Genomic DNA, 26,244 nt, shown 5'->3' with positions numbered 1-26,244 from the left:
AGCCTTTGTTTGTTTTCTTCCCTACCTCTCATTCTCTCTCCTCTCTCAAATGGCGTTAAAGCCGGAGGAGAGAGAAAGGAGAGTCAGAGACTCTGCTACTGCCTAGTGCTAGGTTAACGTTAAACTCGCTTTTAGCGCGAGGGACAGGCTGTCACAGTGAAGGCCCTTTTTACTGGGGACGGACGCTGACGGAGCGTGGGCCGGCGCCGCGACGCCGACGAGCGGGCCCCGCGGAAAAGCTGGACGCGCGGTGTCAGCGACGCCGTGGGGGTGGGGCCGGCGTGTCTGCGCCGTATCGGCCGCACGGGTTGGATTGGAGAAGGGAGATTAGTGTGGTCTAGCTGGGGTGTTTAGGGCAAGTATATTGGTGTCGTCTAATAGGCGGTCTCATGCATTGACACGTAATCTTGAGACGATTCAATAGGTAACATGTACAATGGGTTGTCCTATAAGTTGTCTGATAGTGGTATATAATTCCTTAATTTGTGCATAAGAAAAATAAAATATCATGAGTTGCATGGCAACAATAACTCGTACAATGGTTGTTAAGTTGTCTCGTGGTCCTACAATTTAGCTCATGAGGTGGTTGTTTCGCGAAGCAACGACATCTTTCTCTCTCCTCGCTCTCTCTCCTCCACATCATCAAAAATCCTACGTGGCACTGCATGAGACGACCTATGAGACCGTTGACGTGTAGCAATGTACTTGCCCTAATAGGAGCGTGCAGCGGGTGTTGTGTTGGTGACTGGGCGCGCCGTGCCACGTAGGCTGTGCTCCCTGGGCACAGGCATTGCTGCTTCGTTCCCGTGCCTGCCCAGTGTTGCCTTGCCGTGGCTTGCCGGCCATGGCAGTAATCCATCGTTGTTGTCAAGCTTTCGTGTGTTGATACACCTATACTACACATGCAGGATGGTGGCTGGAAACAGTGCGTGTGAATCATTGTCCCCCGGGCCTATTTTTGAACCGGAAGCTAGTCAATCTTGGTGATGGACAGGTCTATCCGCAGGCCGGGAGAGACTGATTGCGATGGGACTGCATTTTACCGGCCTCTTTTGAACCTTGGTTTTATTACTTTCATCTGAAGGAATTTAGCTCTTCCTTTACAAATCTCCTTTTAATTAAAAAGGAACACCACTTTTATGCGTTTTTTCTTCTTGTTTTTTTATGCCGGTTGTTTTTCCTGCTTGTGTTCGTTGACACAGAGAAAAGATGTCAAGGTTTGAATGCCGCGAAGAGTAACTGAAATGGTACCTGTTGTGATGCTTCAATTCAGAAAAGCAGCGCACAGTGCACTCTGCAACCGGCCAGGCTTGCCACACACCCCGTATCAATTCAGCAATGAATCGCCAGATGCCAACCATCCGCGACGTCCGCTTCTGACATCACCATGCTACTGCCTCCGTTGCCAGCTTCAGCTCGAGAGTCCTGGCAGTGAAAATGCTGGCTCCTGGATGAAAATGCTTCAGCTCAAGCAGCTACGAAACCCAAACGGTTACCTGGACGGGCGAAAGATGAACACCCGATTCGCTCCTTATGTAGCTGCGTTCTCGTTCTCCCACTTGATGTGGAGCACACGAGCAAGCATAGGCCACGATGACGTCAGTGCACACTTCACAGTTTACACAGCGCGATATGTGATACAATACGGGTTCCTCCCATTCCGTGCGCGCGTCAAATCAGTCGCCCCCATGCTTCAGATTTGACCCCTTTTTTTCAGGGCCCCTTTCTTGCGTAATAACGCGGCAGATGGAATGGCGTGCGCCACTTCTTGCAGGATGCAGGTACTTGCCGTTGCAGTACGCTCCTCCCAAATCTCCCCAGCTGGACCCATCCGATTCTATCAGCACGCATCGGACTCCCAAAGTTATGAAGGCACATGGCGTAAGCCGGTGGTACCATGCCCCCGTGCAGCTCGGCCTCACCAAGACACCAATGCAACAGCACGGGGGCAGTAGAATACTGCTAGCGTCCTGTGTATGCTCTATAGTCTATACGATTACGGTGAGGTGAGATCGTGAGGAGCTTAACGGCCTCCTAATCGCTTGCGCATGTGCACGCCACCGTAGGGCGGCAGGAGCGTCCTGCAAATCTACCCTCCTTTTTGCACGAAGATTGTGTGCGTTGCCCACGATGCTTTGGGGCTAAATTAATCGGAGCACACAGGTTAAAAGACTCCGTTTTACTGCGTTCAAAACCATACTCTATACTACTTCTGTGTTTCACGACCTCGGACGTGATGGCAAGTTGATTTTTCACCCACCCCCGAGGCAACCAACTCCCAGCTCCAGGTGAAAAAAACGCATGGTAAAAAGGTAATTGCCACCCAAGACGGCAAGACCGGCGGCTTCGGCTAGCAGGTAGCCTAGCACAGTTGGACCACATGGCACGGGCACGACGCCTGCAGAAACCGAACGATTTCCCTGATCCGTGCTGCCACACCGCAGGGCTCTAATAATTTCATCAAACGGCCATATTGGCGCGACTGCCACTGTTTTTCAGCTGACACTGGTCACTGGAGCACGAGCACCAGCTAGTCTCAGCTTTACTGCTCAATCGTCACTGTGCCGGGCCGCCGCCCCCGACCGGAAAGAATTGGCAATCTTCAGCGTGCCCTCCCCGGAACAATACTGCTCTCCACCAGCCCTTGTTCCATGGACAATTGCTCCCCCTACTGTCCTCTCTGGTAGCATGGTGCCTGCTGGATCCAGTCCAGTATCACTGGTAGATCCAAGTGTGCCAAAGCTAGATTGGTCACCACGTAGCAGTGTTCTCGCCTTGTTCTAGTAATTTAGGGTTGAAGGGGGTCTGTGGATCAATTCCCTTGCTATTGAGGATGGAATTAACCGAACAACGAAAGTCATTGATAGTAGACCTGAAGAAACGAGCTTAGGACAGAAGCACCGCAGGATTTTCAGGAATACCATCACTATTCGTACAGAGTTTTTCTAGGAAATTCTAGGTTCAAGATAGGAGCTAATTTGGGGTCAGCAATGATGGTTAGGTCATGAACAAGCTCATGATTGTTGAACTAGTTCACGACAGTGATACGCAACTGCGATGCATATACAATTGTTTAGTGACAAGGACGTGCTCCTATGCTAATCCCTTTCGGAGAACAACAATAAATGTGAAGTTGTGGACGGACACGCATGTTTGCACGCACGCGAGCATAACAGAACTCACGCCATCGGAACCTTTTGGGTTGGAAATTGGATCGGTCTCACACCCTCCAGGTGGACGCCTCGCGTGCCCATTGATTTCTGAAGCCCCGGCTAGCTTCCAAAATCGCAGACGAAACGCAAATGAGCGGGAAAACAAGATGATGACAAGGGACGGAGCCGGGAGAATGAGCCCAAAGAAAGTCCTGGTCGCTTTCCTGAAAAGAAGAGGTTTTGGTAGCATTTGGCTTGTCATTTGGCGACACACAGGGGATGAAGACTAGCGCCCGTGGTGGCATTGCCGGCCGTGACTTGGCCTATTCGCACATGCATAGCCATCAACTCTCGTACCCATCAAGCATTTCTCTCAGTCAGATGCTAACACTTCTATTTCGCTGAAGAACAAAAGGGAGTTGTAGTTTTGGCTCTACGGGCGGCACTCAAAATCTAATCGGGACTGAACTGCATACGGACAGTTTCGTCCATACGCATGGAAGTGCTCAACATTCGTTTCTTCTTCCCGCCTTCCAAGGCACTAGTAAATGGGTATGTGATCGTGACCTGGGCGGCACATCCCGCTGAGTTCGGCCAAAACCTGCTGAATCATCTGATTCCTTTATGCCTCTGTTCATGAAATTCAGGTGCCTGTCCAGGGCCACATTTCACTACCTCCCTCCGCCCCTATACAATTCAGTGCATGATGCTACGCAAACGAACAGGCGCTAGCATCTCGCCGATAAAACGGCGCCGAGTTGGGTTTCTTTTGAGTTCAAAGTATGATGCCCAGTCCCCACCACCTGAAGCGAAAGGGGAGCTCTCATGGTGTCTGCTCGCCGGTGGATCGAGCCACCGGGCTAGTGGCCTAGCGGCACACGCCATGATGCCGCCCAGTTCCAGGGCGTCCCGGACGCGGGCAAAAAAGAATCAGAATTATGCTAAGGACTGCACTAAACAAGACCCAAAGAGGCTCCATGCAGGAGATGTGGGCGAACACATGTCCCAGCTGAGAGGATTACCGGGCAAAGACAAGGAGCGTGTCCCCTCTCGCGGATCCATGGATGTGCTTTCTGACCAAACACCAAAGATTCCGGCCCAGGTGAGAAGCATGAGTGCTGTAGGTTGGTGGCAGTTTGCTCACTGTCCCACTTTCATCAGAGGAATGGCTTCTTTTGGCGGTGCCAAAGGCATAGCCTTTGCTTAATGCTTTTGTCATCATGCAGTACTTTATAGAGGATAGTGACCTGATTACTGTGGTTCATGAGTGTACTTAGAAGATAAAACGGGAAATGAAAGGAGGGGCTAAGTAGCTTTGTGACATCATAGGACTTATTGCACTCGAGAGTCTTCAGACATCAAACTTTCTTCAGAGTTTCTGCCTATAGGACACAAACGTCCTCTCTTCCCAGAGGAGCCAGTGGCTAATGCGAGGTGTACGAAGGATTTCTGTATGAACAAAGCATGATCCTGATCATAGAATCAAGCTACGATTCCAATGACTAGTGCTAGTTTCTACAGTTATTTCCAATCTAACAGCTTCTATGAGACCTGATACCTCTGATAGTAGTCTGATAAATCATTGCAACTCTTCAATAATATCAGCAAATCGTGATGATTCTTTACATAAAAAAGATTATCAGAGAACAACGCTAACCTGACATTGGATGATCCCACTGAAGTACCCGCCCCATGATCATTAAAAATTAGATTGCCCTTTCGGCCTACTGCCATTCCAGTTCCTCTTGAATCAATATCCATCTCTATTCCTGTAAGCGTTACACTCTGCAGTAAACAGCAGAAACATGAGGAACCTCATATTTACAATTTTTGGATCAATGCAATCAACGATAGTAACACACTGACTGATACAAACCCGTCACAATTGTCCCGGTAGGATTTCAGACAAGATGGTCAATGGAAGGCCTTCTTAGCAGAGATTCAGGTACTAGACAGAACTTACCTAAGATCAAACAAGTTCCATTGATGACATGGAAGGCCAAGGCTCCCGGAAAGTATTTAGAGCCATGATGGTGAACAATAACATTATTTGTCACACTCTCAGCTATTGTCACATTTTGACAAGTCTTTGGTTCTGGAAGAACTTTATTTGCAATGATAAAAAAGGCTAACTAATAATACTGCAAATCAAATATCTGTGCATTTTAATCTACATACACAAATATAACATAATAAGTACATTCAGAGTGACCGAAACTACTTAAGTTAAAAAATACAGCACTTCAATTTCTACACTGTTACATTTACATGAACATGTGTTGCATGTCCGAGTGCAGGCTGATGAAAACAAACAGGATGTGTTTTTGGTATTTTCTAGAAAAATCTAGCATACAAATGGAATGATTGCGTAGCGAGAACGAGGGTAATCTTCAAATTTCTGAAGATACCATTTATGAGTTTGTACCGCTGCAAAGGACAAGTTTGTTATCTGCACAAAAGGAGTGTTTGTTCAGATTGCTGTAAGAAAGACACTGAAAAGAACCATATTCACAAGTTGCTTGGATTCTGAACACCAAAAGTGAAAAATGTCACAGAGAAGCCTACCACAAAAAGGTATAGGAACCACACCGAAATGTCTGATCCACCACTAGCTATCAGCATGCCCAAATATATTACCTACATACCAAAATAACACCAAATGTTAATAATAACATACTGATTTCGAACCCAAAGCTCAGTGCACTATTTGAATCGAAGCAAGAACAGCAAAATGCTCAACATCAACATCATTTATATATTTGAAAAGGGTAAAATAAATTGTGTACACAATGTGTGCATTCCCCTGTATGTTAATCATAAAGAGAAACCTCCATCAGAATCTAGGCCGGCGAGGAGCATGCATATTTGATTAGAAGTCTGTCATTACATCAAATGGAGCTGCAGCGTAAACCTGAAACAAATCTAGCATAACCAGCAGGAAATTCCCCTGTTTGAAGCCCCCCCCCCCCCCCCCCCCCCCCCCCCAAATCTACCAATAGGGAACCCAACTCAGGCTCACAGACCCTATAAGTTCAGAAAATGGAAATATTATTTTATTGGTTAGCCTACTCTCACTTGACATCATTATTCTAGCACTTTGACGGGATTTTCCATATTCATCATTATGTGCAATATTCTGAATATTAATGAAGGGAGTAGGAACTCACTAGCTCAGCAAGGTAATGAGGGCAAGACACACGACTAAACCAGTCACCGCACGGAATTACATATTCATCAGAATCTTTGTGTTCACGTAATGATCCCTGTCAATGTAAAAGGCATAAACAATGAAATTCAAAAGCAAAAATAACTCTGCAAAACTGTCTCATAAAAGTTTGTATATTGTTATTAATATCTAATAACCTTCATCTTTACGCTAAACAATTATTGTTTGCAGTTTCAACATTGGCATATTTTATACATATCCACTGCTGGTGTATATTGTTTGCATTTGCAAAAAAAAATTAACAGTAGATTAAGGCTTCTACATGTGACGGAGGAGTGAATACGTACAAGAATTGCATGGCAACGGATCTGATGGAGCGAGCCCCAGATGAAAATAGCAGCACCAATCCACTGGGTCCACCCCAACTTTAGAAGAGGCTTCAAGAGATGTGATGGGTCAATAACTAGATCTGGCATTCTTGCTCGACCCTTTACTATAAACTCAGCTATTTGATATCGAAGATACTGTATTGCTTCAGGAAGACAAGAACTAGCAAGCGATAAAGGAGCAGCCACGTAGTAGCTGTCAGGAAACAAAGCGAACAATTTATCATTCCAGAAGGCTAATGCAATTAAAGAATAGGTCAGTGAGAATGAGACTTGACCAAAGAAATCCTTAACTAACTGCCACTGTTTGTGTAATCATCTAGGTGATATCACCATTACGACAAGGTCGATAACATCAAGTATTACTCAAAGGCAAGCCAACATAGATCTCGGCCCATATGAGTTGCGATTGGTAGCAATATGTTAGCTTATTTTATGTGCCATGTGGTCATGTCAGGTCAAGGCTAATTCATCCGCTAAAGCATTGTATTGCTGACTCATCCAGTGTACTTGTGTGTTTTCTGGATAACATTTGCACAAGCTGCCGCAATGTAGAGAGGAACTTTCATAACAAAATCTTTTAGCACAGGCAGATGAATTTACGACAAAGCATGAATTGAAGAAAATAAGGAATATGAAGTCAAGTTGGCATGCCTTAGAAGATTTACATGATTTAAATTAAAAAAATAAAGAAAATCAAATGAAAAGGCATGATGAAACTTACAAAAGACCTGTCAGATAACCCATGATGTGCATCCGAGCTGAAGGGCTGTAGTGGAACACATGTTCAGTCTCATACAGGCGTCTCAGAACCTGAATTTCCATCAATATAAGTACAAATACAGTCCGCCAGACACGATACTTGTGTTCCCTGGGGCGTGATGACCAGAAACTTGCCAAAGAGAATGAATTGGAACTACCAACAAGATGGCTAGCAATTGTGGAGTAACTCGATGGCTCCGGCACCAATGGTGTCATTTTCATGTATGCATAGAACCATATTGCAAGTAGCAAGGTTGTCGTCACAACAACACCCACCACGTAAAAATGCAAGAAGAATTTCTGTGGAACGGTGAACCTCTGCACATTCAGAGAAGGAATTATAAATTTCAGTTTCCGAGTTGCAAAAAGAAAATCGAACCACGGGTTGCAAAATGTTGATGTTCAAAATAAACTGCGCAATGAAAATTGATGTTAAATCTCGCTATTGATACTATGCAGTATCAATTTTTTTGTCATGGAACTCATTATGCATGTGGTTTGAATATTGTCAAACTATCATCATAACTAAAAATCAAAATTGACATAAGAAGTGCATTGCTAGTTAACAGATGCTAATAACCATGTGTTAAAAGTGCATGTCTTAAGAGTGATGCCTAATTAACAGGTCACAAATTGTAAAGTGCAGAATTTTCTCGAAACTAAACCACAATAGTTCAAATTTTACCAGTTTTACACAGCTATCCTATAGAAGTCAGGTTGTAGGCTTGTAGCAGCAGGAGCTCAGTAATTTACAAGGCAGTACCTGTACCACCATTTATCATCAAAGCAATCTACATCAGCTCGAAATTATATCAGAGTTGATTTGCTATCCTGCAACAAAGCAGCTATGTAGTAGTAGGGGCATGGTAATCTACTGGTTAAAGTCACCACCTCTAACCAAACGAGCATGAGCCCCAGTGATTTCTGACTGCTCCAAAATTTCCCATTCCTCTCATCTAACAGCACGCTGATATCCCGCAACACAGTTATATGAAGTTCACAAGAACAGCCTTATTTGCCGACACGGCAAAATAGCTTCTAGAGTTACCGATCCACAATTAAGCTTGGACAGTAAGAATAGTATACACTTGACAAAAGCACCCTTTAAACTATCCACGCTTCTATCTACGTCTCCGAAACAATCTATAACCAACAGGAAAATCAACGTGAACATGAGGAGGCGAAGCATCAACATCAACAATCCCCCCAGCAATCTTACCGCCTTGGACGAGGACGAGGACGAGGACGAGGACGAGGAGGCGGTCCTGACGGTCTTGCCCCGGGAGGAGAAGGCGCAGAGTAGCTGGTGGAGGAGGCGGCCGCCGGCGGCCGCGGGGATGGGCAGCGCGGCGGCGGCGATGGGGAGGATGGCGGCGACCCAGGCGAGGCAGAGGAGGGGCTGGAGCGTGGGCCCGCCTCCCGCCTCCATTTGAACGCGCCGGCACGCAGCGCGGGGGCGGAGGCTGGCGCGCGCGCAGGCAGGGGGGCTCTCGAGGCGGCGGGGCGACGCGGCGCGGCGGAGGCAGGGACCAGTGCGGGGGCCGTGGGGGGTTTGGGTTTGTGCTTGGAGTAGGAAAGGAGGCAAGCGAATCTGGCTGGAGAACGCACGCAATTTTGGTGCGTTTGCTTCCCGTGTCGCTTTCTTCGCTGTGCGTGTCGAAGTGATTGGAACTTAGGAGTAGAAGGGAAAGGAAGCTGGAGGAATCCAGCTTGATCACGTTGCTTGCGCTAGGCTCGGTGGAACTGTCGAACTGATATGAATGTGAATATGTGATGATGTAGAGGACGCGAGAGCTGGTCTCTAGCAATTGAGGAGCAGGTTTTAGTTTACGGTTGAGGTGCTCGGCAATTATACTTGTAGCTACGTGATACCATCAGCAGGCAGGCCATTTCACGATAGATCACGGGCTGATTCGCCAATCAATTCTTTGTTGGCTATGCAACTAGTTGTGCCATCAGCAAGGCTCCAAGCCTGCAAGTTGGCGCCTTGCTTCAAGACATTTATCTAGGTCGGTCATGAACTTATGATAAATATGCCCAACAAACTGGGTGTGTGATCAGGGCAATAGCCAACTGTATCTGTCCCGAAAACCCTACTGAAAGTAACATGCTTCACGGAATGCGGTAACTGTCAAAGTTCATACGAACAGGCCCCTTTTTCTTAAGGAACAGCGATTCATTTTTTATATGAAGAACAATTTTTTTATATAATTTATGAAGAACAGAGGTTGGCAGGAGTGAACAGAACACCTCTCAAAAGAAAAAGGTTGAACATAACAAGCCCATGGTTGTGATTGAGCAGCAGCTAGAGTTGATCTATCTAGTGTTCCTGCTGAAGTATTCAGTTGCCAATAGCATGAAAAAATTTGGTATTTTCATCACCAATTTGTACATATGTCACCATGTATCTTTTCTCTCACTCCAATATAACTGCTTGTGATGTAGCAACTGAAGCAAGTACTTATTTATGATCTTTCTGACTATTACAGGATTTTTATTCTACAACCACAAATATAACACCACAAGTGCATTCAGAGCACACGAAGCTACTTGAGCTTAAAGGAACAATACATCAGTTCAATTTCTTTTCACATTTACGTGAATGTCTGTTACACGTCGGGCTTGCATTTTTAGCTGCAGATAGGAATTCTTGGGCAAAGTGAGTCATTTTCAAGAGGCATCTAGCATACATTTGGAATAATTGCGAAGCGAGAACGGGGGTAATCTTCAAATTTCTGAAGGTACCATTTATGAGTTTGTACTGCAGAAAAGGACAAGTTTGCTATCTGCAAGAAAGGAATCCCAGTTTAGCCTGCTATACAACGAAAGACACCGAAAGGAACCATATTCACGTGTTGGTTGAATTCCAAACATAAATGGAGAAAAATGTTACATTTAAGCATACCACAAAAAGAAGCAGGAACCACACCGAAATGTCTGATCCACCACTAGCTATCAACAATCCGAAATATATTACCTATAAGCCAAAACAACAGAAAATGTTAATAACATTCTGATTTAAACCACATGCCAGTAAAAAAAACAGCAAAAGTTCGACATCAAAATCATTTAGATATTCTGACAGGCAAAATAAAGTATATTCCTCATATAGTATCGTATTTTATCATCTCTAAGCCATGTGCATTTTGTTGTATGACTGACGACTCCTAAAGAGAAATTTGTTCTGCAAGGGATCTAGGTTGGAAAAATGGAGACTATAGCATATACGATGCAAAGTCTACCATTACATCAGAGAGAGTTTAGTGCACCCAAAAGAATCAGGCATAAGCATCAGGAAATTTCCTGTTTGCCAACCCCCTCTTATCCACCAATAGGGAATCTACCCCAGGTTCCCAGACTCTAAAAGTTCTGAAAATAAAAAACTTTATTCTATTGGTATTTTATTCTCATTTGACGTTATTATTTCGGCAATTTAATGGGATCTTCCATGTTCATCAGAATGTGGCTTTACGAAGCATTCTGGTTATGAATGAAGACAATAGGCACTCACTATTTCAGCAAGGTAATGTGGGCAAGACACGCGACTAAACCAGTCACCGCGTGGAATTACATATTCATCGGAATCTTTGTGTTCGCGCAATGATCCCTGTCACACAGTAGAAATCATAAACAAATGAAATCCAAGAGATAAACAAATCTGTTAAGAAGTTTGCTAGGAAAAGATGATGCATACAGACACTTACAAGAATTGCATGGCAACGGAGCTGGTGGAGAGAGCCCCAGATGAAAATTGCTGCGCCAATCCATTGGCACCACCCCAACTTTAGAAGGGGCATCACGAGATGTGACGGGTCAACTATTACTAGATTTAGCATTCCTGCTCGACCCTTCACTACGAACTCAGCTATTTGATATCGAAGATACTGAATTGCTTCGGGAAGACAAGGACTAGCAAGAGTCAAAGGTGCAGCCACATAGTAGCTGGCAGGAGAAAAAATGTCATTCCAAAAGCCAAAAGCCACATACACAATTGAAAAGGGGCTTAGTTCCGTGCTAATTGTTCAAATAAATCTTTATAGAACGTTGACATTGCGTAATCTTCTAGGTAATTTTACCATTACAACAAAAGCCAAAAGCTTCAGTATTGCTCAAAAGAAAGCCAACAACAAATCATGCCCAGTTGCGATTAGCAGCAATCGGCTAGGTTATATTTTGTGCCACATGGTTATGTCAGGCCAAGGACAGTCCATCTAGTAAAGCATATTACTACCCATTCCATTTACTTTCATGTTTTATGGATAAGCTATGCATAAGCTGCTGTAGAGAAGAACTTCCATATATAACGAGACCTTTTATCTTAGGCATGTGAATTTGTCACAAAGTGCAAAGAAAAGAAAACAAGTGAATCTGTAGTCAAGTCGCATGTCTTAGCAGGATTTATGTGATATAAACCAAGAAAATAGAGAAAGCCAAACCGAAATGCAAGATGGGATGGGACTTACATAAATGCCCCCGAATAAAGCAAAACGTGCATCCGAGCTGTAGGGCTGTAGTGGAACACATGTTTAGTCTCATACATGCGTCTCATAACTTGAATTTCCATCAATATAAGTACAAATACAGTCCGCCAGACACGATACTTGTGTTCCATGGGGTGTGGCCAAGAGAATGAATTTGACCCACCAACATTATGGCTTGCAATTGTGGAGTAACTCGACGAGTCCGGCACCAATGGTGTCATTTCCATGTATGCATAGAACCATATTGCAAGAAGCAGGCTTGTCGTCACAACCACAGCCTCCACATAAAAATGCAAGAAGAATCTTTGTGGAACGGTGAACTTCTGCACTTTTGGAGAAGGAATCATAAATTTCAGTGTACGAGTTGCAAAAAAATTCGAACAACGAGTTGCAAAATCTTGATGTTCAAAATAAACTCTTCAAGGAAAATTGGTGTTAAAAATCACTATTGATACTACTCCCTCTGTCCCTTAATATCTGTAGCATGCAGTATCAATTTTTGGTCATGGAATAAAATTGGAATAAAAATCGCATTGCTAGTTAACAGATGCTAATAATCATGTGGTCCGACCCTAATTAATTACAGATCACAAATTGTAGAATGCAGAAACTTCTCAAAACTAAACCACATTAGGTCAAATTTTGTCAGTTTTACAATACTATCCTACAACAGTCAGGTTCTAGCAGTAGCAGCTCAGTAATTTTACACGTCAATACCACCAGATATCATCAAAGCAATCTATATCAGCCAAGAATTCTATTAGATTTGATCTGCTATCTTGCAACAAAGCAGCTATGTAGTAGTACTGTAGTAGGGACACGGTAATCAAAGGCACCACCTCGAACCAAACGAGCATGAGCCCCAGTTATTTGAGACTGCTTTCCCATTCCTTTCCTCTACAAGAACCCTGATATCCCATAACACAGTTATAAGAAGTTTACAAGAACCACCTTAGTTGTCGACACGGCAAAATAGTTTCTAAAGTTTAAAACTGATTCACGACGCTAAGAACACTATACTTGACATAAGTACCCTTTAAACTATCCACGCTTCTATCTACGATTCCAAAACAATGTATTTTTTTTAGAAAATGGAAATGTTCCTGCCTCTGCAAAAGAGTCCAAAACAATGTATAGCCAATACGAAATTAGCGTGAACATGAGGCGAAGCATCAACAATCCCTCCAGGCTCCAGCAATCTTACTGCCTTGGACGAGGACGAGGAGGAGGCCCTGACGGTCTTGCCGCGGGAGGAGAAGGTGCAAAGCAGCTGGTGGAGGTCCTGGAGGAGGCGGCCGCCGGCGGACGCGGGGATCGGCAGCACGGCGGCGGCGATGGGGAGGATGGCGGCGACCCAGGCGAGGCACAGGAGGGGCTGGAGCGTGGGCCCGCCTCCCGCCTCCATTTGAACGCCGCCACGCAGCTGCGGGGCGGAGGCTAGCGCGCGCAGGCAGGGGGGACTATTGAAGCGGCGACGCGACGCGGCGGAGGCAGGGACCAGTGCGGGGCCGTGGGAGCTTTGGCCGGGTTTGTGCTTGGCGGAGGAGGAAGGAGGCAAGCGAGTTGACCTTTTTTTTGAAACAGCAAGCGAGTTGACTTTGCCAAAGCTTGGAGGCGGCGAAACTCCCGCGCAGGAACTCCCATGACTCGCACGTCACGTGCGAGCCGGATTCAGTTCCGTTCCGCAAGTCACGGCGTACCGTGAGGCCCCCTGTCCGACGTCCAAACGCCATCGGACGGCTCCCAGCGTGTGCAAGCAACCCACACACTCCAGGACTTGGTTTTCATCGGGCGTCAAGCAGGCAGGACCGCCGCGGGAGCGCCAAGCAGGGAGCACTCGCGCGTGAACACGCCGCGCTGCCCTTCCACGCCGCACGGCCCTCCGGAGGAGAGGGAGGTCCGCATCAGGCGGTTGTGGAGGAGCTCTTCCACGCCGCGCCGCCAGGAGCCATTGGAGCCCACCGTGCTGCTAGATCGAAGTGACGTCCCCTCCAATCGGTACCTTTGCGCTAGATGGACGAGCTCGTGGCATATATAAATTGAGCACCTTGAGATCAAAATCGAGCTTCCAAGGTCGAATCGATGCCTTCTCCTTCAAATTTTGGAATCGATGCCAAAAAGAATAGGGAGCCGCAACTACGATCCTCGCGGGTTGGGTCGGTCGCGACGTTGAGCGCCATGTCCGGACGCACGTAAACGGAGTATTCCTCATCATCACCAACCTTGACGTACTTGACCAGTTGACCGCCACGGTGTTTGGCCGTGGCACAATAGGCACGTGACGGCGTTCTTCTATGACTTGGAAGCGGCACATCAAGACATCGCAGCCAGCGCCTCGTCCCTGCGGATCGGAACGAGTAGGGATGGATGACCTGCAACTTCTTCTCCACGGAGGCGACCCGCCTCCCTCGCCTCCACTGCGTCACACTCCCAGTAGCTGCCCGTCTCCCTCGTTGCGCCCTCGAGGCCGCCTAGCGAGCGCGCCGCGCTCGCGGGGGAGAGAAGAGTCCGCCGGCGTTGCTGATTTTTTCTTCCGCCCACGTTCTGTATTTTCTTCCAGCAAAGATAGTTCTGTGCGCGAGGCTCGGAGCGCTTCTAACGCCTCGACGTGTTGGTTCAAGAGCACTGTAGGTTCTTTTCAATATTTAACCTACACACTTTGCTTCTATACACTAAAATCAAATTCATGGTTAATAAGTTGGTCCAAAAAATTTGTGCGTAGAAGTCGTGCTAAATAAGTTGTGTCTATAATTTTTTGAAAATGTTTTTAAACAGTAAAAACTCGTGCACGCAAAAGTTATACTAACAAACTTATGCTTGGAAAAGTTGTCGTAGTAATTTTATCTGTAATAATTATGTATCAAAAGTTATATTGAAAAAGTTAATATCATAAATTTGTTGAAAATATCATAAAGTTTATTTCGCATGGAATTCATTTAGCACGCGTGGTTTGAATATAGTCAAACATATCATAAAGAAACTCAAAATCAACATAAGAATTATAATGTTTTTTAACAGAAATTAATAATCATGCGTTTATCTACCGTTTCTAAAACAATTTATGGCCATTACCAATAGGCAATAATTAGCGTGAACATTTGCATGAGGAGATCGAAACATCCCTAATAATCTGTTGCAAAACTGCCTGGTGCCTGCAATCTTACCGCCTTGGACGACGAAGAGGCCCTGACGACGGTCTTGCCGCGGGCGGTGATGGTGCAAAGAAATTAAAGGGGCGGACGATGCTGCCACTGGCGGGCGCGGGGATGATCGGCAGCGCGATGGCGGCGACGATGGGGAGGATGGACGCGAGCCAGACGAAGCACAGGAGGGACTGGAGCGTGGGCCCACCTCCCGTCTCCATTGCGTGCCTGTGCTTGATGGTATGATGAGCTCTGACGATCGTCTCTGTAATATATACTACAGATTGGTTGGGAAGTTCAAAAACTGAATTGGCACTGGTATGCCGGATCTAATATCTACAGTAACTGCTTTACCGGATAAGTACAGGACGGAGAGGTTACTGATGAACATACTGTGCAAGTTGTTCATTGCATCAGATTTGTGGTTCTTCTCGTAGAACGTGTTAGGTGAATAGCAGTGAGTGAGTCCGAGGCGGCAAGGTAGACGAATCCCGCTTGATCACGTGGTTTAGCCTAGCTATTCTCGTTGGGAAACAGGGGGAGTCACCTCAAAACGCTCGTAATTGAGTTGGAATATTGGATACTAGAGACGATGATGACATGATGTAGACCACTCTCTCCTAATATTGACCTTAAAAAAATTAGGAAAGCTTAGTCGTCTCAGCACCAGTTAGGATGAAGGCCAGGATTTGATTTGAAGCTCAGTGAGTGGATCCGTGCAGCCGATTAACAGCTGCGTTTAGATATGAACACATGTACGGATACTAACATTAATAGGCTGCTTGCAGTTCAGTTGGCGAGAAGGATGGTGGTAGCTACTAACTGAAACCATCGGTAGGCAGCTGATCTCGTTTTTGATTACTTGTACAACTAGCTAGTGTCATGAGCGCCATCACAGCTGCAAGTTGTCGCGACTGAAGACATATGCTAGGCACTCGACAGACACGTTTAATTAGTTGCACATCTCAATTCAGATAAATTTGCCCAAGTGTGTGGCCGTGAGCTTGCCAACTACTCCCTCCGTTCGACAGACACGTTTAGTTGCACATCTCAATTCAGATAGATTTGCCCAATAAGGGTGTGATCATGCGCTTGCCAACTACTCCTTCCGATCCAAATTACAGTTCGTTTTGACTTTTCTAGATTTATATATATTATTATGCGATAGATGCGTGATAATATTTATAAACCTTAAAAAGTTAAAACGACCGACAATTTGGAACGGAGGGAGTATATCCGCTGAAGGTGCTGCCCAAATTAACGCATGTTTTGTGGTTGAATGTAGCAACTGTCAGTATCCACACGGAACTTCTGTTTCATGCCTATCACTCCGATATAATTACAGTCTACAGCCACCGTTGCACCGTCTGCTACATCTGTAAGAACTTCGCAATAGAACTTGCATCTGTACTGTTCAGCGCCAAAGGCAAACTATTCAGTGGTCTGGATTTTCCAGCTTTGCCTGCTGCGAAGTGCATGCCCATCTCTATCTCTGATGGCCACACGCCCACTGCCCACACCCCGGCTAACAGAACTGATTTGAAGGCAAGGCACCATCCACGTTGGCCTTCCATTACTGGAGTTGGCTCCTAAGCGCTCTGCTCAGGCCTGAACGACCGAAGGAACACCACCAGCGGCTCATCACGTGAAAGTGTGCGTTGCTGCTCCTGAGAGGCAACGACCATAGGATGTTCATCACCTCCGGCGCCGGTTGACAACCTGCTTGGGAATTTTGAGCTTCCAGGCCTAGATCTCGCCAGCAGGATTTAACCTTTTTTTCACTTGAAAAAAATGATGGGCGCCGTCTTCATTCAGACGATCACGGTAGGACAGGAGGCACCGGCGTCGTGTCGTCCATCTTCGGTTCTTCACCCTCCTCTGCAGGTTACATCTCAGCGCAAAGGCTGTTGTGCGCAAATGTCCACAGGAATTTAAACCTTGCTCGCTCACGGCAGCTGCCATGCATAAAGTAGCCACGAGCCCAGATCGATGTGACAGGCTGCGGTTGTGCATGAATCCTGCTAACAACTGAACAAAAAAGGAAGTTATGAAACATGGGCCGTAGCATTCCATGACGCCGGCCCAAAAAAAAAGCCACTGTGGGTCCAAGAGGGAGCCCAACCAGCAGCGGCCCGCGGACTCCATTCCATTCGTGTGAAAAAGCTGAGGCGCGCAGGGCCACTGGGGGCGCCACGTATAGGCGTATAGCCGTTTGTCGCCTGAAGCGATTCTCTCGGGTGCTGGATTCCTCTTCAGTTAGGCCCATTATGGTTTCGGCCCAATTAGACTGTTTGGTGTGATATTTGATTTCGAGCTGATGCTTCGCTTCTTCTTAGGCGGTGCATGCAGACCCACGTGCGTGCGAGCTGTAGGCTCAGCATGCAGCAGGTCCATGCACGTATAAGATGCTAGAGGCCCACGGTAATTTTCTTCTTCTTTTTTTCTATTTTTTCTTTCCTCCTTTTCTCATTCTCTACCGTAGATAAACAGTTATTTCTTTTTATTTCTTTTTTATTTCTCTGATACTTCCAAACATTCCTTTTTCTTCCGATTCTTCGATTTTTAATTTTTCTTTGTGTTTCCATAGTTTGCAATTTATTTATTTTCATAATTTGTCATCCATTTTTATATTTTTTATACGTGGAAGACGATTTGTGCTTAGTGTGTACTAATTTCTCCATAATGTTTAAATTATTTATTCCTTTTGTAGATTAAGTATTCCTCTGAACTATTTTATTTTTATTTTGTACTTTTTTTCATTGTTCCTCGACTAAGCTATTTTATCTCAAGTTCATAACAATTATTTATTTTCTTCTTTTATGTTATTTTTATTTTATTTATTATTTGTTTTATCGATAACTAGCTGCACCCACTGGGGAGTGGGGGCCAGCCAGCCGCGACGCCCACTGGCCGTCTTCCGTGCCGAGCCGGGGCCGCGTCGAGCTTCTTGGGCGCCAAGAAGCTGCTGCCCCCGCGCCGCCACTTGCCCGAGTCCACCCCGACCCGAGCCATGGCACACGCGCCAATCGATGAGCACGGCCTCCCGGGCGAGGCAACTGCTCATCCGCCTCATCCCCGCGATGTGCGCCTCGCGCGTGCCCCCTGCACGGCGATCAAGCGCGTGTGCAGCCAGCCACAGGTCACCTCGATCTCACCTGGAACCCCAACTCCATCCTTTTTCGCTCCTTGCCCTCTTCTTCCACAGTTTCACTCCCGGTCGTCCGTCACCACTCACCAGCAACTACTACCGACTGCATCAACCGCAGCGCAGCATGTTCATCCATTTTAACTTGTTACCTTATTGGGCTTTGCTAATTGCTAGCCAGCGAACTGACAAAACAGGAAACCAAACGCACTAGGAGGCCCATGGCGCCAGACTCGCAGAGCGAGCGCAGCCGGGGGAGCATTTTCGCTGCCAAAAAATTCAAACGGACGGGAGCTCGCATCTGAGATCGACGGCCGTAAGGGAGCCTCGCCTCCACCCTTCTCTGCCGCTTCCCGGGCTATAAAACCCACTCGTCCCCGTCCGTCACCAATCACGCCCCACGCCCCCCACCAAATCGCTCCCCCGCAGAGAGAAACCCACCTCCATTAATCGCTCTCGCCGGAGAGAAACCCACCCACCTCCGCAGCCATGGGCACGGGCCGCGCCGTCTCGTCCCTTAAGGGGGCGAAGATGTTGAAGAGAACCGTCGGCCATCGGTTGGGAGTCAAGGTGGCCGTCAAGGGGTCTCGTTCCATTCGAGAAGCAAAGCCGATGTTGAAAATCCTGAGGGCGCTGGAGTATAACAAGGCGTGGGATATCAAAGGGATCCGCAATCTGGAGCCGCTGCAGGAGATACACCAGAAGATCAGCCACGCGAACAACATCATTACCGATATCCTCCGCTTCACCGCGCCCAACTTCAACGCCGCCGACGCCGCGCCGCCATGCTCTGGGCCCGCCGCCCGCATCGGGCGCCCCGACGACCTCCGTGCTGGCCCCTCCAGCGTCCGCACCGGGCGCCGCGCTGCCTCCTCCGGCGTCCGCACCGGGCGCCGCGCTGCCTCCTCCGGCGTCCCTGTCGGTGGTCACCCGCACGGTGGCCACGTCGGCACCGCCTCCGCCAACGTCTTCAACGTCCGCGAGTTCGGGAAGCGCCTCAGCGACTCCGGGAGCGTCCTGCGCGATCTCCAGCTCGGCAGTCCCGAAGTCCGACTCCCCGTCTCCCATCTGGGCGTGCGAATCCATGATGTGGGACAGGCGTTGATGACGGAGGGGAGAGCTACTCATGCTCTCCGCGAGCAACTCCAGGTCGCGAAGGACAAGATGATACAAGTGTGGGATCTTCAGACCGTCCTCTTCTAGGTCAAGTAAGTCCCCTGTGCAATGAATCCTGCTTGTTTTCCAGGGAGGTAGGGGAAGTACCTGTTGAGTAGGATTTATCTGAGTTTTGAATTCAAAGGCATAGGGATAGGTGATATGAAAATTAGCATATAGTTGTATACGACGGTGTAGGTTTCTTAGGCCTGGAATTCTGAATGGAAGGGGTTCTGAGTTCGAAGTTGTGTCTGCTAAAGGAGTAAGAAATTGGTTTGTGCAGTTCCTGAAACATTTGAGACATGGATTTGGGCTATACGGTTCCTTGATATTGTTTCTCAACTGAATGTCTATATTTTTATGAATTTCCAATGTCAAGGACAACGAGGTGACGAGAATCAGGGATGTTCTTACTTCACACTTGAGATTGATAAGCAGATCAATGAGGGATTTATGTTTTCTCCACAGATTTTCCCCATGTGTGCAGCTGTGTGCCTTTGGTCACACGTACGGTTGGATTTGATTGCTTGACAAGAGTGACAACTGAATAGCTGACAACTGACAAAGTTGCATCAGTAGTATATGGTGTCTGTTTCTAATTCTTTTGCACCCGAGTAGTTGGAATTCAGGTCTTGCAGTAAGGGTGTTTGACTGCAAGTGATAAATATGAAAAGCTCTAACTTCTTTGGTGACCTAGTACAATTCTGACTCTCATATAAACCTGATTCTGTCTGTCTTTTTTGCAACCTACCTAGCTTCCTTCCTTTATTTCACATCCTCAAATTATTACTGCATCTTCGATCGGTGAGACATACTCTGAATTTTCAAAAATATTAGATGCTAGCGACTAGTGGTATGTGATATAATAGTAGTTATGCGTTGGAATTGACATCTTGATGGGAGAGGGTCACCAATTATAGATGACAAATTTCTTTACCTCAGTACATGGAAATTTTTATGGATGACGATTATTAGGCCCTTTCTCCAGCCTATGATTATTGGCTATTTGCATTTGGAATATTTATGGATGCTTGTCCTATCTGGGATGTTTTCATCTTTGCTAGTACCTGTGGTGGAGCCATCGAATTAAGTTGGCGTGATACTAATCCAGTGCAGGCACATCAGAATAATATAAAACATGATTAAGTATGCCTCACTTGGCAGGTGTCCTCATGTTCAAATAGAAGCACAACAGTCTAAAAAGTGTGCAGATCAGTGGGTTAAATTCTGATGTACAAAGGGCATGGTTGAACTAACATGTCCTCAAGAATGCAGCATGAGTCAATGAATAATTTGTGATTTCTTCACAGTTTTCCCCAATGTATATTGCTGCCTGTAATCCCTACCATCTATTTCTTCGACGACGCATGTATATTCATTCCATTGACTACTTTGTGCAGATAAGATGTCTACTGTGTATTTTTCTTTTTTCAACAATAGAAATATGTGTGTTCTACATTTAGCCTAGGCATCCATCATTGACATCTTGGCCCCGCTTTTATCGACGGTAATTCATGGCCTGTTCCTTTTGTGAAATCATTATAGGAAATTACTTTTTTTAATTGATCAGAGACCTGTCGCTCAGGAAAGTTTCTGTCCGGAGCAAGTTTGGGCTGGTTCCACCACACTTCCACTTCCACTCACTGGATGGTGTGCTCTGAGCTGCAGTCCGTGCTCGGACGCAGGTGTGCCCGCGCGCTGGGTCTGCTGCGGTCGCCGCCTGCCTCAAGCGCAGGTTCAGTTACCGCCATGGAGAAGAGTTGGTAGGCTAGCAGTAAGCAGCAGCACAAGCATGGCTCCATGTTCCGCAAGCAGCCGCCACCACCATTGCAACCGCAATCCGCCACAACCCGCAAGGCTCTGCGTCAAGGGTCTTCCCCAGCACGCTTGGCTCTGGGAGCTCGACACGCCTGGATCATGGTCCAAATTGGTTGGCACTTCCGCTCGTCGATGAGATTTCTTGCTTAAACTTTTGGGTCTGAAGCGCGTTCGCCAAGGATGGTTCGTTGCTAATTGAAGCGACGGCCAGTGGTTTTCGCTGGACGCGCGACACAGCCATCGCGCTCGGCTGGGGCCAATGCCGATGCAGGCGTACGAGGTTTTGATTCACCTTGATCATGCCACATTGCCACGGATCGCAGACCGCCTACCGGCCTACGCCAGCCCAGCCAACTCCAATCCGGGAGCCTCCTGGCGGCCAGAGACTTGGCGTTTGTGGCGGGGTGACCAACGGACCACCACATAAAGCGTGATCGGTCGCCGGATGCCGGGGGGCTCGGGCCGTGGTGGATACAGCGAGGAGGACGCGGTGACCTCGGCGCCGGAAGACGCGGCCGCCGGTCAGCCGGTTACCGAGCCAGCGAGAGCAACCCAGCTGGTGGGACCACGTCCACGTGGCGAGGCGGCGCTAGCCGCTGGGTGCCCCACCGCCAGGTAGCTAGGCTGCTTGCTGGCAACACCACCACGACGAAACAGGTGCACGAAGGGCCCATCTATCCGACGATGGCGTGCCTTTGGGCAGTTGGGCCTTTTACATCACACTAACGCGTTGCCCACTCGCCCTGCTTCAGCCCAGTTTATGTAGAAATAAAGGAGCCCAGCCCTATCACAAAAAAAAAGGAAGAGTCTAGCCGCGCTGGGCGCAGGCATCTCCAGATCCCCTCTATTCCTCTCCTCCCCTCACGCGTTGCCTTGTTCAGGTGTAGTTCGAATCGAAATCTCGACCGGGCGCGAGCGCTGAATAGGTAGATGTGAGACGTGTTTTGTCGCATACTGATAGATCTAATCCGACTTGGAGAGGGGGGCGAGGGAGAGGAAAATAAGGGCGAACGAAGGTTCACAGCCCGCCGCCTACGTGCCCTCGACGATACAAGGAACCATGGGGCTTCTGTTGCTGAATCGGTTCATGTCCATGCAGAGGGACGGGAAGCGTCGCCGGCAAATCCAAGGACGACGTAAGCCGCCTCTTACCCTCCTCTTTCCATCTCTGTATCGTTCATCTCTGCTAGCCTGTACGTGTTCATGGTTGAAATCTACTGCTGTTCTGAGTATTATCCTATCACTCCTATAGTCCTATGAGACGAGCCTTGCTGTTTATAGTGTCTATTGCTTGTGATTCGTCTTTTTTTCCCAGACAAAAAATAGTCTCCTGAGCAAACTTATCCATTTATTCGATGCATGTAAAACCTTTTTTTCGAGCAATTATGCATGGAACACTGGATATCCGATACTTAATTCAACATAAAAACTTATTTCGGTGCACGTCGAATCACCAAGAGTGCTCCTTTTTATGTTTTCAGTAAAGTAGAGTTACGCCTGTATTAGACTGATGTTGTTTACAACTTGGCACTCGTGAAAATAATATTTTGGGAGAAGCTTCATGGGCAAAGGATTTAATGATCAAGAAATAGTACTTGCGTATAATTGTTGGAGACTCAAACGTAACACTGCAGTGAATATGACATGATTTTACGGTGGTTGAAGTGTTGTGTGCCTTTGCACAAAGTAGTTGGCATTTGACAACAAGTAAATAAAGTTCACACCAACTCAATAATGATTAAATTAAACGCAATCTAACACACCATAGGAAGAGATAGTTACTGGAGGATGTAACAATATATGGCATAGGTTGCAACATCAGCCCACTAGGAAGTAGCAAAATGGTAGGTCATAGTATGCTGCCATGCCAAGGTAGGAATGAAGGTGCCTGGGAAAGGATATTGCATTGTCTGATGGCCTCCTCCACCATGTATTTAGGGAGATTGCATTGTTTCTGCTGAAAGCATTATTTTTTTCCTTGAATTGAAACAAGCTGTTTTTTATTCAATTGGCTATTGTTCTTACAAAAGCTGGATAACAGATACAAATTGGATGCTGTGAGCGCACATATGTACTATGCTTGAGTTGGATATTTTATTCATTAATCACTACCATGCACAATTTGCTGCAGATGGATCAATTACTTCAGGGGCACGAAAAAGGAACTCACACAGCCAAGAAGGCGAACATTCCCAGTGCTGTAAAAGACCAAGGTATTCAGGGCCAAATCTTCCTGAGGTATGGCATAAAATGTTGTCATAAAAAATCCAACATGTCATGCCATTAGACGATCTATGAGACTGCTTAAGTGTAGGTTGTAGCAATGTACATGCCCTTATTCCATCCACAAATCAGGGATGTGGGGTTACTATGAGATAACCAAAAAGACAAATCATTGTATTGGTTATCCGATAAATCGTCTAAAGATTATGTATCAATGCATAAGATTGCCTATAAGATGACACCAGTGTACTTGCCCTTATTAAAATGAAAACAGAGTTTAGGGAAAAATAAAGTCAAAAGAGAAGCCAAATCAAACCAATTGGACTAAAGGATATGATCTGGCGATTATTGAGTTTAGGGAAAAATAAAGTCAAAAGAGAAGCCAAATCAAACCAATTGGACTAAAGGATATGATCTGGCGATTATTGATATATATCGTGTTAATTGTTGTTTCTGCTTCTCTCCTGGATTGACCCATTTGTTGCATGCTATTGTGCAAAGCACATGAAACAAATATTGTTGACGACTGTAGGCTTACTCCAAGTAAAGTATGATAGATATATAGATTACTTGTAATGGTTACTACGGAATTTTGGGTTGAGTTGGGTTTTGCGGCACATTTTATGCAGGTGCGAACATATTACTTGGGATAAAAGTTGTACCCCATTTGATCTCAAATTTTTTTCAAAATAAAGAAATGATTTATGTAAGAATCTCAATTTCCAACTATTATGCACATGCTTTGTGCAGGATATCTTGTGTCATATACATTCCCTGATGCCACTGCGAGATGCTGCCCGTGCTGCTTGTGTATCTCGCATATTTCTAGATTCTTGGAGATGCTATCCCAAGCTCACATTCTCTAACAAAACACTGGGTTTGAAGCGAAGTAACAGGAGAAGGGCTGATATAGCAAGGGATTTCACCAGTACAGTCGACCACATTCTGAAAAATCACTCGGGTATTGGTCTGAAAGGACTCAGGCTTGAAGCCCATGATTATTGCAAAGTCAAAAGTTATATCAATAGTTGGCTTCAGATTGCTATCACACGAGGGATTGAAGAAGTCTCCCTTTTGGTGCCTTCACACTACAACTTCCCATGCTCAGTTTTATCTGATGGACGTGGAAACTCAATTCGGGATCTTTACCTCACCCATTGTGCCTTTCGTCCAACGGTTGGTATTGATTGCTTGAGAAGCCTGACAAAGCTGCATCTGTATTATGTGTGTATCACTGGGGATGAGTTAGGGTGCCTTCTTTCCAGTTCTTTTGCTTTGGAGCGATTGGAACTCAGGTATTGCAATGAGCTAATCATCCTGAAGATACCATTCTGCCTGGAGCGGCTCAGCTTCCTGATGGTGTATGAATGCGAAATGCTACAGATGATAGAGAGCAAAGCACCAAACCTCTCCACTTTTCGCTTCTGGGTTGGCCCAGTACAACTCTCATTTGGAGACTCATCGCAATTGAAACACTTAGATGTGAATTTTTCATCCAAGAACAACTCTTGCAGTTATGTGATTACCAAGCTTCCTTCCATTGTACCACATCTTGAAACTCTTACCATATCTTCGTCCATCGAGGTATGCACTCTGTAGCCTAAGATTATATTATATACCAGTGATATGACATGAATCGCTCTGCATCATTAATTAATCTGAGATATCTCTACGCAGATGGTTAACACTCCAGTTGTAGCTAATAAATTCTTCCATCTCAAGTACTTGGAGATTAATCTTTGTGGTGCTTTCAAGGCCTTTTCCCCCTATGATTATTTTTCTTTGGTTTCGTTTCTGGATGTTTCTCCTGTCTTGGAGACTTTCATCCTGAGTGTAAGTTACTGTTTATATTTGCAATGATGTTTAAGTCTGTGGTATATCCATTAATTTGAGTGAGATATTGACTTTTGTAGGTACAACAATTTGTCATGAAGCATGATTCAGTTTTTGAGTATGCCTCATATATGAGGCAGATGCCTGCACACAAGCACCACAGGCTCAAGAATGTGCAGATAATTGGCTTCTGCTCTGCAAAGAGCATGGTTGAACTAACATGTCATATCCTCGAAAACGCGCCATCACTTGAATGCCTTACGGTGGACACTGTATATGACGAAGAGGATGATGATAATACTGGAAGGTGTTCTGTCCGCAAAAATGGTAGGTGCGGTCCGCTAACGAGGGATATGATCTTGGAAGCAGATAAAGCGCTCGAGGCCATCAGAAGAAACATCCTTGGCAAAGTTCCTTCCACGGTTAAGTTAAATGTTAGGGAACCTTGCAGCCGGTGCCACTATATTGAACTCTAGGCATCAGTTTGCAATTTATCCAATGTTTAGCTACGCAATCCTGCGTGTGTTGTCTTAGACTGTTCCTTGTTTCGGCCATGTACTTCGTTTACCAAGTAAAACAGTTTTTATTAATCAACCCCAATTTTTAATGGTAATGCGCTTTATGAACATCTCTGTGATGGCAGTGACGCTGCAGGTTCTCTGGGCTGGGCATGTCTCTTTTCGCGTTATATGAACCTTGGTTATAATTTTCTGCAGAGCACAATAGGAGTAGATCCATTGTTGAGTTTTAAAGATCCAACATGGAGAACACTTTATTTACATTTGCAAGCACATCACAATTTCCTTGATTTATCTAACCATTTTTGTCATTAAGAGGAAGAAGAAGCGTGACCTTACAATGATCTCAGTAGGACTAACCCGGCTAGGATCAGGTCAGGGAGAGTAAACATATTACTTGATCACATATTTGGGACCTAGGAAAGCCATACATGTACGAGACAGTAGCGTGAAAGCTGCCTG

The 26,244-nt window shown here is 46.1% G+C and overlaps 3 protein-coding genes across 3 annotated transcripts; 1 reads left to right on the top strand and 2 right to left on the bottom strand.

Annotated features, from left to right (window-relative positions):
• Nucleotides 1-5,240: 5,240 nt before the first annotated feature.
• On the bottom strand, nucleotides 5,241-9,214 carry LOC117865725 (polyprenal reductase 1). Its single transcript, XM_034749965.2, has 6 exons — nucleotides 8,686-9,214; nucleotides 7,429-7,784; nucleotides 6,666-6,900; nucleotides 6,320-6,415; nucleotides 5,718-5,789; nucleotides 5,241-5,601 (listed from the first exon to the last, which is right to left on the bottom strand). Exons 1-6 carry the CDS (start codon nucleotides 8,893-8,895, stop codon nucleotides 5,497-5,499), a joined length of 1,074 nt encoding a protein of 357 aa, XP_034605856.1. The 5' UTR covers nucleotides 8,896-9,214; the 3' UTR covers nucleotides 5,241-5,496.
• A 604-nt stretch (nucleotides 9,215-9,818) lies between these two features.
• Nucleotides 9,819-13,572, bottom strand: LOC117863313 (polyprenal reductase 1). Its single transcript, XM_034746971.2, has 6 exons — nucleotides 13,152-13,572; nucleotides 11,930-12,270; nucleotides 11,171-11,408; nucleotides 10,978-11,073; nucleotides 10,372-10,443; nucleotides 9,819-10,252 (listed from the first exon to the last, which is right to left on the bottom strand). The coding sequence occupies exons 1-6, from the start codon at nucleotides 13,350-13,352 to the stop codon at nucleotides 10,148-10,150; spliced, it is 1,053 nt and encodes a 350-aa protein (XP_034602862.1). The 5' UTR covers nucleotides 13,353-13,572; the 3' UTR covers nucleotides 9,819-10,147.
• An 8,079-nt stretch (nucleotides 13,573-21,651) lies between these two features.
• LOC117865131 (putative FBD-associated F-box protein At1g61330) lies at nucleotides 21,652-25,892 on the top strand. The gene is made up of 5 exons (XM_034749249.2): nucleotides 21,652-22,344; nucleotides 23,340-23,446; nucleotides 24,182-25,015; nucleotides 25,109-25,264; nucleotides 25,345-25,892. The coding sequence occupies exons 1-5, from the start codon at nucleotides 22,269-22,271 to the stop codon at nucleotides 25,738-25,740; spliced, it is 1,569 nt and encodes a 522-aa protein (XP_034605140.1). The 5' UTR covers nucleotides 21,652-22,268; the 3' UTR covers nucleotides 25,741-25,892.
• The last annotated feature ends 352 nt before the right edge of the window (nucleotides 25,893-26,244 follow it).

The sequence above is a fragment of the Setaria viridis genome, chromosome 7 (assembly GCF_005286985.2).
Source record: "Setaria viridis chromosome 7, Setaria_viridis_v4.0, whole genome shotgun sequence".
Taxonomy (NCBI): Eukaryota; Viridiplantae; Streptophyta; class Magnoliopsida; order Poales; family Poaceae; genus Setaria; species Setaria viridis.
This window is presented reverse-complemented; position numbering and strand designations above follow the sequence as displayed.